This window comes from Microcaecilia unicolor, chromosome 4 (genome assembly GCF_901765095.1).
Source record: "Microcaecilia unicolor chromosome 4, aMicUni1.1, whole genome shotgun sequence".
Classification (NCBI taxonomy): domain Eukaryota; kingdom Metazoa; phylum Chordata; class Amphibia; order Gymnophiona; family Siphonopidae; genus Microcaecilia; species Microcaecilia unicolor.
In genome coordinates this window covers 342,632,334-342,646,662 of record NC_044034.1, presented here as the reverse complement: position 1 = coordinate 342,646,662, position 14,329 = coordinate 342,632,334, and the positions used below count along the sequence as shown (strand labels likewise).

General features: G+C 44.7%; 1 protein-coding gene across 1 annotated transcript in view; it reads right to left on the bottom strand.

The window, feature by feature from the left end:
- Positions 1-12,487, bottom strand: part of LOC115469740 (trifunctional purine biosynthetic protein adenosine-3-like) — a 76,380-nt gene extending 63,893 nt beyond the window's left edge. Inside the window, exons 1-2 of the mRNA XM_030202526.1 lie at positions 12,343-12,487; positions 4,229-4,324 (exon numbers count right to left, since the gene is read on the bottom strand). Coding sequence (XP_030058386.1) covers positions 4,229-4,324; positions 12,343-12,487 — 241 coding nt within the window. The remainder of the gene's footprint in view (positions 1-4,228; positions 4,325-12,342) is intronic.
- Between the last annotated feature and the right edge of the window lie 1,842 nt (positions 12,488-14,329).

Sequence of the window (14,329 nt, the reverse complement as noted above, 5' to 3'; positions counted from 1 at the left end):
ACTCAAAAAAAAAAGGACGTCCCTGACAAGCACTTGGACATTTTTTTCTTCAGATTTTGTGATGGGTGACCTTCTCACAAAATCTGAAGCGAAAAATGTCCAAGGGCTCGTCAGGGACGTCCTTTTTTTTATTTTGAGAGAAGGACATCCAAGTGTTAGGCACTTGAAAGGACATCCCTGATGAGCACTTGGACTTTTTTTTTTCTTCCGATTTTTGCGATGGGCGTCCTCCTCTACATGGGTCCTAAGCAGCCCCAACGAGAGGTGCAGACCTTCCATTAGGTTTTCCACGGTGCATGGGGTCGGAAAACGGCTGTGCATCTGCCTTGCATGCGCATTATAATACTAATTAGCTCATTATAATAACCTGTAGATCATTTGCATTCTGTTTTCGTTAGCTGCTACCATGACATGAAAATGCTTGGAGAACCCTTTTGTGCATGTCTTGTTTTACTACTTGCTCGCTAGACTGGCTAGAACTGGTTTATTTATTTATTTGTAGCATTTGTATCCCACATTTCCCCGCCGGTTTGCAGGCTCAATGTGGCTTACATTAGCCGTAATGGCGAGTGCCATTTCCGGGTAACAGAATTACAAAAGGCATTGCACTAAGGTGCATACATACATGGTAAAGAGGAAAATGTTATGGTATTGCATATTAGTTCATGATTAAAAACCACATTGCTGGCTCGTTTAGTGCATCTGGCCCTGGGTCAGACCGATGGTCCATCTAGCCCAGTATCCTGTTTTCCAAACAGTGGCCAAGCCAGGTCACAAGTACCTGACAGAAACCTAAATAGTAGCAACATTCTATGCTACCAATCCTAGCGCAAGCAGTGGCTTCCCCAAGTTTGTCTCAATAGCAGACTATGGACTTTTTCTCCAGGAATTTGTCCAAACCTTTTTTAAACCCTATACGCTAAGCACTGTTACCACATCCTCTGGCAAAGTGTTCCAGAGCTTAACTATTTGTTGAGTGAAAAAATATTTCCTCCTATTTGTTTTAAAGGTATTTCCATGTAACTTCCTCGAGTATCTCCTAATCTTTGAACTTTTGGAACCAGTAAAAAAATCGATTTACTTCTACTCATTCTACACCACTCAGGATTTTGTAGACCTCAATCATGTCTCCCCTCATTTGTCTCTTTTCCAAGCTGGACAGCCCTAACCTCTTTAGCCTTTCCTCATACCAGAGGAGTTCCATCCCCCTTTATCATTTTGGTCGCTGTTTGAACTTTTTCTAATTCCGCTATATCTTTTTTTTAAAGTATTTTTATCACCTTAATTTTAGACATCTTATGTTGCTCGATTGCTACTTTGACTGGAATGTTTTATGTTTCACTTATATATTCTAACATTGTCATTTTTTTGCTCTTATTGTCCTGATCTGAGGAGTAAGGTGCTGCTTTCAAAAGCTAGTCAAAAAATGTTTTGAGGGACCCTTGTACTAAGCTGCGGTAAGCATTAACGCATGCTTACAACAGCAAAAGAGTGCTTACCATGGGATGCGTACAGGTGTCCCATGATCTTTTTTTCATGTGCGCATGATTCCCACACACCAAAAAAGAAACTTTACTTTTTAGTGCTGGGGGCGGGTCGGGGCAGAGAGTAGGTATGTACTGTGCTAATTGGTTAGCAATGCACTAACTGATTAGCACAAAAAAAGTGTAGTTAAGCGCACATGTGCTAATAGCCATGTGTGGAAGTTAATGCTGGAAATAGAAAAATCGGCCATTTTACCCACATGGTAAAAATGGTCTTCGCGTGCAGGATTGACATGCATAAGCACATTCTAAGGCCACTTTTTACCGCAGCTTAGTAAAAGGGCCCCTAAGTTAGTCAATTTTTATCTTCTTTTTATTTCTATTTATTATTCTTTAACACAGCCTCTGTAGCACTTTATAACAGAATTAGAAAGAGTAAAGAGAGTTGAATTACAATCCCACCATGGCTGCAGCATTACTGACTCGAGTTAGCAAAACCAAATAATACACATTACACTCGCACTTCCACTATAGGATTACTAATTGGCAAAAGCCAGAAGAAATGTTGAACTTTGCAAGACTGACGTCTTAGTGGTCCTTTGATAAGGTGTGCTAACAGATGTGGAGGGGCATTTTCGAAAGGGACGTCCACGTTTCAATTTGGACATCCTTGCAAAACATCCTGATGCAGGGGCGGAGAAACCTGTATTTTCAAAACAAGATGGACGTCCATCTTTCATTTCGAAAATGCCGTCAGGGACATCCAAATCCTTAAATTTGGTTGTCCTTAGAGATGGATGTCCCTAGACATGGTCGTTTCTGATTTTCAGCGATTTTCGAACCCAAGGACGTCCATCTCAGAAATGACCAAATGCAAGCCATTTGGTCATGGGAGGTGCCAGCATTTGTAGTGCACTGGTCCCCCTGACATGCCAGGACACCAACCGGGCACCCTAGGGGGCACTGCAGTGGACTTCATAAATTGCTCCCAGGTACATAGCTCCCTTACCTTGTGTGCTGAGCCCCCCAAACCCCACTACCCACAACTGTACACCACTACCATAGCCCTTACGGTGAAGGGGGCAACTAGATGTGGGTACAGTGGGTTTCTGGTGGGTTTTGGAGGGCTCGCTGTTTCCTACACAAACGTAACAGGTGGGGGGGTATGGGCCTGGGTCCGCCTGTCTGAAGTATACTCACCCACTAAAACTACTCCAGGGACCTGCAAACTGCTGTCTTGGACCTGAGTATGACATCTGAGGCTGGCACAAAATATTTTTACAGATATTTCTTGATGGTGGGAGGGGGGCTAGTGACCACTGGGGGAGTAAGGGGAGGTTATCCCCGATTCTCTCTGGTGGTCATCTGGTCATTTTGGGCACCTTTTTGTGCCTTAGATGTAAGAAAAACAGGTCCGGGTGAAAACGTCCAAGTGCTTGTCGATTATGGGTCAAGGACATTCAAGTGTTAGGCACGCCCAAGTCTGGCTTTCGCTATGCCTCCGACACGCCCCCTTGAACTCTGGCCATACCTGCGACGGAGTGCAGTTGGGAACGTCCAAAATCGGCTTTCGATTATACCGATTTGGATGACCCTGGGAGAAGGACTTCCATCTTTTGATTTATGTCGAAAGATGGGCATCCTTCTCTTTCGAAAATGAGCCCATGTGCGCTAGTGAATTAGTGTACGTCAAGTGCCAAATAGCCCATAGGGATACAATAGGCTGAGCGACATTTTTAGTGCATTCTAAATCCATTAGCGTACCTTAGTAAAAGGACCACTTAGAAGTGCTGGTTCACAATATTTAATGCATTAGGAAATTTCTTTCATCACATAATTTATCAGATCAACATCAATACAATGTTTTAAATAATGTTTCTGTATATATATTGTCAATTTTTTCCTGGGGTGGGGTGAGATTGCACAGCAGTTTCACCTTGTGCTTTTGGGTTTCCAACTCACCCAGAACCTGCCCTCTGCCCCTCCCCCTAAGTTTGATTTTTAAGGTACAAAACAGACTAGTGTTTCCTGTATTGGCATCAAAGCTACATGTATACAAGCCTAGACGATCATTGAGAACTGGAGAGCAATACTTGTTTGATGTGGCTTCCTACCATGTCATTAGATTGGAGGAATATAAAAACAAGAACTTCGTTATAGTTGGTCCAATGTTTGGAATACATTCCCAAAACGGTTGAGAGCGCTTCAGAGTTTGACTGAATTTAAGAAAGAAAGTAAAACTTTACTATTTATTAAGGCCTATGATGGACCCTAACTTGTTCAATATTAAAAGCACAACACGTTGATATATTTCGGTGCTGGAGCGTTGAGAATAATCTATATTAAAAAAAGAGTGAATCATGTCTGTATTGAGTTTGTTAGTTATGTTGTGAAATGTGTATGAACTGTATTATTGTAATCCGCCTAGAACTTTGACGATATTTGCGGAATATACATTTTTAAATAAATAGATGACAATATCATCTGAGCTTTCATTTTCTATTTTTACTTCCTCTGTCAATTCTCTTCTGTCCTAGCTACTGCAGCGACCAATCCTTTGGCCGAAGACCCTCTGGAGCCTGCCAAAAATGTACTCATGAGTCAGTTGATAGTAATGTCGCTGTTGTATGGGCTGTGATGCTACCTCTTCTGTTGGCCCAGACCTAAGACTAACCCGTTGGGCTTAGTAATCCATTTGTTAACAGTCTGGATATTTCTAAGCAAACAGTTTGTGCTAACTTTACCAGCAGCAAGGGGAGCCTCTGGTCCAACCACCACCATTCCAATATTGTGGTCTACGCAGAACTGGGTGAGGATAGTATGGTTGCTGACTAGCACAGCTGCAGAGGGGAAACAAACATAAGCAACTTATTAAGAAGCTGTACAAATGCCGGGGTCTCTTTCATAATAAGGATATAGCGGATCTAAAAAGGCACAGAGAAGAAAGAGGTCAGACAGCTGGACAATTTATTGTAGGAGCCTTGTACAAAGGTGTGCTAGCTTTTTTAGCGTGCGCTAAATGCTAGAGATGCCCATAGGAATATATGGACGTCTCTAGCGTTTAGCACGTACTTATTTTTAGCGCACACTAAAAATGCTAGCACGCCTTTAGAAAAGGGGCCCTTTGTGAGTTAAGACTGAGCAGCTAGAAACACTTTGAAAAAGAAGAGATTAGCTGACATCTGATCAGTTTCTACAAATTTGAAAGATTAATGTATGGATCAATATGACCATATTGTTACTGCTGGCTATTAAAGAAACATAGGAAAATGTAGGCAGGTAAAGACCACATGGCTTATCCAGTCTATCCATCCATGCCATCTACTCTCCTTATCACTCCCTTTGAGATCTTATGTACTTCAGATACTGTTTTTGTCTCCACCAGTTCCACCGGGAGGCCGTTCCATGAATTCACCACCCTTTCCATGAAGAAGTATTTCCTCAGGTTACTTTCACCTTCATCCTATGCCCCCTCGTTCCAGAGCTTCCTGTCAATTGAAGGAGACTTTTCTCCTGGGCATTTAAGTGCATAGGTATTTAAATATCTCTATCATATCTCCCCTCTTCCGCCTTTCTTCAAAAATGTACATATTGAGATCTGTGAGTGTGTGCCCCTACACTTTATGACAAAGACCACTGACCATTTTAGTAGCTGCCCTTTGGACCAACTCCATCCTGTTTATATCTTTTTGAAGGTGCGGTCTCCAGAACTGTACACAATATTCTAAACTAGTAAAAAAGGCCCGTTTCTTAACGAAATGAAACGGGCGCTAGCAATGTAATGAGTTCCTGCCATTAATGTTTCCACGGTTGTATTCTGAATATAATTGTTGTTTACATGTGTAAGGTTTCTTTATATACAATATTTTTTGTGTAAACTGTGTTACAATGTGGTAAAAGTTTTCCTTGTTCAAGCCCTTCAATCAGTTTAACAATCACATCAGAAGAGCTCCTTACTCGTGAGAATGCAACATACAGTTGCCCATGTGAGAGACTGAGAGTGACAGTGTGTTTTATAGACAGTGTAAGAGAGAGATACACAGAGTGATTGATTGAGTGTGTGTGTGTGTGTGTGTGTGTGATGTGTGTGAGTGACAAAGTGATTAAATATTTGTCTTCCCTTCCGTTCTGTGTACTTGCCTCCACTGATGTTAGTACCTCCCTGTATATGATTGTTTGTTAGCGATTCAATCCACTCCACTTCCCTCCTCCAAGTTCCGTTCTGTCTGATTGGTTCTTCGTTGACAGTGAGAGCCAATGAAACACTGAACTACAGACTTACAACCCTACACTGCCACAGTGCCACGGAGTCAGCTTCAGAATGTTGGAGGTGCTTTTTATTATATAGGATGAGCATAGGCGGTCGGTGGCCCAACTGTTTGGGGATGCTAAAGGGGGCAGGGTTAGGGGCGGGGCTTATATCCATAATTGTCTGACAACACAAAAAACATAACGACATAAGTTCCCTCCTCCCTCTCCAAATTGGACGGACCATGAGTGAGTCACTTCCCCAAACCCTGGGCCGCTATCGACACTTTCCCGCCCGGGGCCCTGAGTGGCCCTTTCTCCTGGGAGACTCAAGTTTAAAAGGGGGTGGCACCTGGCTCGTCGGACGGCATCTCCAGCCCAGGCCCCTGGGTCCTCTCCTTCTCCTGCTGCAACAACAGCCGCCAGCAGCACTCGGGGTGGCTGCGCCGCACTCGCTCCCACAGCTCGCCGTCCACCAGCGTGTTGTCGCGGGCGCAGCCCCAGCCGGAGATGCGTAGGCTGACCAGCTCCACTGTGCAGCGGAAGCAGGGCAGGCAGAGCGAGTGCCGGCACGGCATGGTCACCGGTTCTAGCAGGATCTCCAGGCAGACGGGGCACACCGAATCCTCCAGCGAGAGCGCGCCATTCACCCCGGGCTCTAGCACCGCCATTGCTTCCTTCGGGGTCCGCAACAGCGCCGCCGTCACCCGGCCGCTCCACTGCGGTTTGCGGATGCTGTTCCTGCCCAGCGCCGTTGGAGCGCTTGGGCCCGCCACCACCATCTTGTCAGGAGTTCTCCCTCAGCACCGGCGATTCAGAGTCAGTCTTCTGCCAGCGTCGGGGCTTCTCCTCAGGGGCATCCTGGACTCCCGCCTACTCTAACGCAACTTCCTCTTTTCCGCAGAGGTAGGACTCGGAGTGAGACGCGCCTAAATGTAACGGGTCCGAAATTCAGGAGACGAAAGACAAATTGGTTCCAAAACAAAACAGCTTTTATTGCTAGCAATTCACACAGCACCGAGTACAATCTCAGAATACTGTGTGTCCCAAATCACCTGACACTTACATTTATACTTACTACTACTATTTAACATTTCTAGAGCGCTACAAAGTGTACGCAGCGCTGTACAAACACAGAAGAAAGACAGTCCCTGCTCAAAGAGCTTACAATCTAATAGACAAAAAGTAAAGCATTTAAATTTAAAATATTTAAGCAGTCAAGCACAAGAGAACAGTCACAGAAGGACAGAAGATGTTGAAGGGTGGTCAGTGTGATTAGGTGTAACTCTGGTTGGAGTAGTGGGAGAAGGTGATAGAAGAATAGAAATGGGTGAGGTAAAGTAATGAGTGGGTTGATAGGGAGGTTATATAAGACATGTCACTCTAGGGGTGGGTGGGTAGAGGGGTAGGGTGGGTGGAAGCAGGAGAAGGTATTCTCTGCAGCCTATCTGTGAGATGGAAAATACTTCCCTACTGGGCCTGCACATTAGGCCCCTTACACATCACATTTGACATGCGCAGTAAACAGCTGTAGTTCTTACAGTGCATATTTGTAGTTCTCAGTACATACACACGTCATAATACTGAAAAGATACTGGCAAGAGAAACGAAACTTAGCAGCTTATTCTACATACACACAATGCTCCTTTCTAGCTCAGGAGATAAGGTTCGTCGGCTCAGAGATGCAGGGCGGGGGTGTTAGCACCCTCCAAGGCCACCTGTTCACGTGGCACCTACGTGCAAGCTGATCTCGTATAAGCCTTGCTACTACAGTTACAGTTACAAGCTATATGTCTAATAGCCCTGCATTCTGTCTTACATTAGTAAACAATAAAACTGGGTAAGGCACAAAGGTCCAGTGCATTAATAAAGTATGGCTAAAAGGCCAAAAGCAGAGGTAGAGTACATAAGTATAAGTCCATCAGTAGGCACAAAACATGAGGTTGTTCTGGTGGTCAGTAGTATTCATAGTATTCGAGTAGTATCCGGCGTTCCACTCCTACATAAAGAGAAAGTCCCGACACTGGCAGAAGGCTGACTGTGATTGAATCGCCAGTGCTGAGGTAGAACTCTTCAGGGCAGTAAAAATGACGATGGAGACGGCGCGCAGCAGATGAAACACAAGGAGATGGTCACGATTGGCCTGGGGAGGCTTAGCCTCCCCAAGCCTCTTATAAGGGGCGCCTATGAGGATGAGGTCTCAACAGAGTCTTATGCAGGGGCATCATCACCTCCTTTTTCCTACTGGTCATTCCTCTCCCTATGCACCCAAGAATTCTTCTAGCTTTCACTGTCACTTTTCTACCTGTTTGGCCACCTTAAGATCATCACATATGATCACACCCGAGCCCTGCTCCTCTTTCGTGCACAAACGTTCTTCACCCCCTAAACTGTACTGTTCCCTTGGGTTTCTGCAGCCCAAATGCATGATTCTGCAGTTTTTAGCATGAAATCTAAGCTGACAAATTCCAGACCATTCCTCTAGCTTCGCTAAGTCCTTCCTCATATTATCCACATCATCACGACTGTCTACCCTATTGCAGATTTTGGTATCATCCACAAAAAAGCTAACCTTACCAGACAGCCCTTTAGCAATATCGCTTAGAAAAATGTTAAAAAGAACCGGCCCAAGAACCAAACCCTGCGGCACACCTCTGGCAACAAACATCCTTTTCCTCAGAATGAGTTCCATTTACCACTACCCTTTGTCGCCTTCCATTCAACCAGTTCCTAGCCCAGTCAGTCACTTCAAGGCCCATATTGAGGACACTCAGTTTATTTATAAGTCGTCTATGCGGAACCATGTCAAAGGGTTTGCTAAAATCTAAATACACCACATCTAGTGCTTTCTTTCGATCCAACTCTCTAGTCATCCATAGTAACATAGTAGATGACGGCAGAAAAAGACCTGCACAGTCCATCTAGTCTGCCCAACAAGATAAACTTATATGTGCTACTTCTTGTGTATACCTTACCTTGATTTGTATCTGCCATTTTCAGGGCACAGGTCGTAGTCATAGAAATTTAGTCAGATTTGTCTGACAAGACCTGCCTCTAGTGAAACTATGTTCCTTGGGTCCTGTAATCCACTGGATGAGAAAACTTTACTATTCTCTGTTTTTTTAAAGCGTTTCCATTAATTTGCTTACCACAGAAGTCAGAGTTATCAGCCTGAAGTTCCCAACCTCTTCTGCTTTTGAGAAGAGAGACCACATCTGCTCTTCTCCAGTCCTCCGGGACCACTCCCGACTTTAGAGAAGTATTGAAAAGGTCAGCTAGAGGAGTCGTTAGAACTTCTCTAAGTTCCTTCAGTACCCTCGGATGTATGGCATCCGGCCCCATTGCTGTGTCCACCTTTAGTTTAGCCAGCTCCTTATGAACACAGTCCTCTGAAAATCATTCAGGGACTACCACCCCTCCATTCCTATTTGTGTTTGTCTTCTGTGATCCCACTCCCGGTCCTTCAACTGTGAACACAGAACAGAAATAGTTCAGGTCATGTTCAGGTCATCAAGAGAGACTTGATGACCTGAACATGTATACTCTGGAAGAAAGGAGAAACAGGGGTGATATGATACAGATGTTCAAATATTTGAAAAGTATTAATCCGCAAACGAACCTTTTCCGGAGGTGCGAAGGCGGTAGAACGAGAGGACATGAAATTAGATTGAAGGGAGGCAGACTCAAGAAAAATGTCAGGAAGTATTTTTTCACGGAGAGAGTAGTGGATGCTTGGAATGCCCTCCCGCGGGAGGTGGTGGAAATGAAAACGGTAACAGAATTCAAACACGCATGGGATAAACATAAAGGAATCTTGTTCAGAAGGAATGGATCCTAAGGAGCTTAGCCGAGATTGGGTGGCAGAGCCAGCTGGTGGCGGGAGGCGGGGATAGTGCTGGGCAGACTTATACGGTCTGTGCCAGAGCCGGTGGTGGGAGGCGGGGCTGGTGGTTGGGAGGCGGGGATAGTGCTGGGCAGACTTATACGGTCTGTGCCCTGAAGAGGACAGGTACAAATCAAAGTAGGGTATACACAAAAAGTAGCACATATGAGTTTGTCTTGTTGGGCAGACTGGATGGACCGTGCAGGTCTTTTTCTGCCGTCATTTACTATGTTACTATGTTAAGCAATGCCACTTTGTCTTTATCAGCTTCTACATATTCCTCCGCTTCACCTTTGAGTCTCAAAGTGCCACTTTTACACTTCCTCCTATCACTAACATAGTTTAAAAAAAATGTCTTGTCCCCCCATTTTATTGTATTGGCTATTTTCTCTTCCATTTGCATCTTTGCTTTCCTGACTACTCTACCAGCTTCTCTTAGCTTTTCCAGGTATTGTTTCCTGTCTTCCTGTTACTGCAATCTCTTGTAGTTTACAAAGGCTAATCTTTTTTTTATCTTTTCAGCCACTACTTTTGAGAACCAAAGTGGCCTCTTTTTTCTCTTACTTTTATTTACTTTCCTTACAAAAAAAATTGTTGCCCTTATAATAGCTCCTTTCAGTTTTGCCCACTGCTTTCCGACTTCTTCCAGATGTTCCATCTAGACAGTAATCCCTCATCTGAATAAACTTAGTTTTTTTAAAAGTCTAGAACCTTCATTTTTGAATGCATCTTCTCCACACCTATCTTTATATTAAACTGCACCATCTGATGATCACTGGATGCCAGATGATCACCTACTATAACATCAGAAAAACTCTCCCCATTAGTAAGCACTAAGTCCAGTATGGCCCCATCCAACTTGGGTTCCATTGCTACCTGCTGGAATAGTTCTTCCTGTAGGGAATCCGGGATCTTCCTGCTTTTAAAATATATATATTTATTTAGAAAGAAACAGTGTAGAGTGGAAACAGTCAAAAACAAATGATAACTCATCAGGCCCAACCTAGTAACATAGTAGATGATGGCAGAAAAAGACCTGCACGGTCCATCCAGTCTGCCCAACAAGAGAACTCATATGTGCTACTTTTTGTGTATACCTTACCTTGATTTGTATTTGTCTTTTTCAGGGCACAGACCGTATAAGTCTGCCCAGCACTAGCCCCGCCTCCCAACCACCAGCCCCTTGATTTGTATCTGTCTTTTTCAGGGCACAGACCATATAAGTCTGCCCAGCACTAGCCCCGCCTCCCAACCACCAGCCCCTTGATTTGTTTCTGTCTTTTTCAGGGCATAGACCGTATAAGTCTGCCCAGCACTAATCCCGCCTCCCAACCACCAGCCCCGCCTCTGCCATCCAATCTCCGCTAAGCTCCTGAGGATCCCTTCCTTCCGAACAGGATTCCTTTATGTTTATCCCACGCATGTTTGAATTCCATTACCGTTTTCATCTCCACCACCTCCCAAGGCAAAACAAATTACAGGAAACAACAATCAAATAGCCTGTATAACATGAGTGAGACCCCGACCCATGAGCCAAGAAGAACAAAGTAGAAAGCATGGGTCTCAGTGCATCAGTTCCCATAGCCCACACTGTGTCATTTTTAAGAACATACCCCTGCAGTCATACAGCCAATCTGATCCCACAGTAGGGATACCCCAATCAACATCCTTTACACAGCAGTTAAGCCCCACCCACCACACCACCATTTTGAGGTGGCCTCTGCAGGAGGAAGGGGGGAGTACTAGTCCCTCCTTTTGTTTGAGACTGGTCACTTTTTTTAAGGTACGAGGGACCTTGGAGGCTTGGGAGAGAAACTAGGGGAAAGAGAAATGGGACTTGATATACGGCCTTTCTGAGGTTTTTGCAACTACATTCAAAGCAGTTTACATATATTCAGGTACTTATTTTTGTACCAGGGGCAATGGAGGGTTAAGTGACTTGCCCAGAGTCACAATGAGCTCCAGTGGGAATCAAACTCAGTTCCCCAGGATCAAAGTCCACTGCACTAACCACTAGGCTAGCTTTCAGGGGTAGGCTGGGCTGGGCTAGGCCTGGCAAGGGCCTTACTGGACCACCAAGGTTTATTTTTTGGGGGGGAGGGGCAGGTGCGGGTCCACTGGATCTCCAGGTCCCTATGTCCTTGGGGAAAGGGCTGGGGTCCCACTGGACCACCATGGTTTTTAGAGTGTTTGAGAGGGGGGTTGGCCAGGTTGCTTCGCAAACCTTAATGCTGGGGTGCCCTTCTTTGATGTGCTTCCTGCTGAGCATTGGGAAGGAATAGCCAATGATGCAATCAGCATGCATCTGTATGCTCATTGTGTTATTCCTTACCGTGCTTGTTCGGTCCCATGCTCTGGGCCTCCGAACATCCAACACTGGAAAATGCAGGTGCTAGGCTAGCGCTAATGGCCTCTAGTGCCCGAGTTTATTTTTGAACATCTGCCCGTGAGTGCTTTGAAAATTCGCCTCTAAGTAAATCTAGTGGTTCAGAACACCAATCGGAGTGTTTTGTCTTACTGACTGTAATGAATACAGTATGCGTGGAACAATTACTTACAGCCTCCTGTCATCTGTCAGGCCCAGCCCTATTCCTGAACTAATACATTTTTGTTATGTAAGTGGATCCCCCATACACAAGGGATCCCCTGCCCTTATAATTACATTTCCTAAAATATTAATTCACTTTGTACTGTAGAGGTAAAAAATGAGTGCCAAATATTCCTTACCTGAATTGGAGATCTTTCCGAGATTAGCTGTTCCTGCATTTCCCGGGGCAACAAAGACATGTTTCACTTGTGGAGATGCTGCCAACTTCCAGGCCAGAGCATGTTCTCTGCTCCCACTGCCAATTACAAGCACTCGATCTGCCATTGCTATACGTGAAAACAAGAACACAAGTAATTCATAATGCTGAGTTCTGAAGGCAGAAAAATTGCACACAGAAAGGCACAATAAGCTGGCATGTCGCATCCAATGAAACTTTGAAAACACTACAGCATTGCCGTATCATAAAAGCACTGGGATCACGATTGTAAGAGAATGATGGAGAATAAAGAGTTTGTGATCACCTGGTTCATTCCTATTCCAACCAATATAAAGTTGGATGCAAGAAAATCGGATATACTGGTAACGGGGAAAAACATTGGAAGAGCATTGATTGTAGAATGTCAGTTCCAAACTTATTCAGTAAATAAGGTGGCAAGAGAAAAGATCCTCAGCTACCAAGAAAAGCAGTCAGAGACCAAGAAAATATGGCAGAAATATATAGAAACTAGTAAATAAAGGCCCGTTTCTGACACAAATGAAACGGGCGCTAGCAAGGTTTTCCTCGGAGTGTGTATGTTTGAGAGAGTGTGTGTGAGAGAGAGAGAGAGTGTGATTGTGCGAGTGTGTGTGTGTGACAGAGCGTGAGACTGGGTGCGAGTGCGTCTGTGAGAGAGAGATTGAGACTGGGTGCGAGTGTGTCTGTGAGAGAGAGAGTGTGTGTGTGAGAATGAGAGTGTGTGCCAGGGACCCCCCCTCCCTTCCTTCTCCCCCCTCCCTCCCTCCCGGTTCCAGGGTCATCCCCTCCCTCCGACTTTCAGGGTCGTCCCCTCCCTCCCTCCCTCCGACTTTCTTTTACAGAGACAGCTTTTACAGGAGCATTTTTTTTCGCGCTGTGGCGAACATTTCCGAATGATAGCACTTTGATGTGTTGAGGCATTTGACTTGCATGATTTATACACTGCAGAATCAAATTTTGACCCCTGAGGCAGGTGTCTTTTGACGCCGAAACACGGCCCGTGTCAGGTCACCTGTTAATAAAGTACTCCTGTTGTCCTAATCTTGAAGGCCCAGTGTTGCTTTTTTTGTTTGTCCATGGATATTACAAATGATGTTATACATTGGCCTCTGAGGTATCCCTCAGCCTCACCAATCTGAAGCCCTAATGCTTTATCTCTTCCATGCTGAGTTTTGCTTAAGAAGTGACTGGGAGACAGTTTCCGTTTATAAATAAAACCCCCTCCAGTATATATCATTTTTGCCTTGCTTTCTCTTTGTACCAATATTGTAATTTCTTTTCTTTTACTTTCCTTTATATTTCTTAAATTATAAACTTCACAGTAGTGCTGTTTGTATGATGTGCAGTTTCTCAGACCTGTGCAAATAGAAGAAGGGATGAAAAAAAACAATAAGACAAATTGTCCATAAAAATAATATGATCTAATTACAAAAATAATATGATATTTTCAGTGGAGTGAAAACCCCCTGCTCTCCTCTAAGCAGTTTTCTCTACACATTCACACCACTTAACCATCTATCCCCCCTTCAATCCGTTCAGAACTCTGCTGCACGTCTTATATTCTGCCTGAACCGTTCTACTCATATCACTCCTCTCCTCAGGTCACTTCACTGGCTTCCGGTCAGATACCACATACAGTTCAAGCTTCTCCTTCTTACCTACAAATGCACTCAGTCTGCAGCCCCTCGTTACCTCTCTACCCTCATTTCCCCTTACGTTCCCGCCCGAAACCTCCGCTCACAGGACAAATCCCTCCTCTCAGTACCCTTCTCCACCACCGCCAACTCCAGGCTCCGCCCATCCTGCCTCGCCTCACCCTATGCTTGGAATAAATTTCCTGAGCTCGTACACCAAGCCCCCTCCCTGCCCATCTTCAAATCCCTGCTCAAAGCCCACCTCTTCAATGTTGCTTTCGGCACTTATTGTAACCT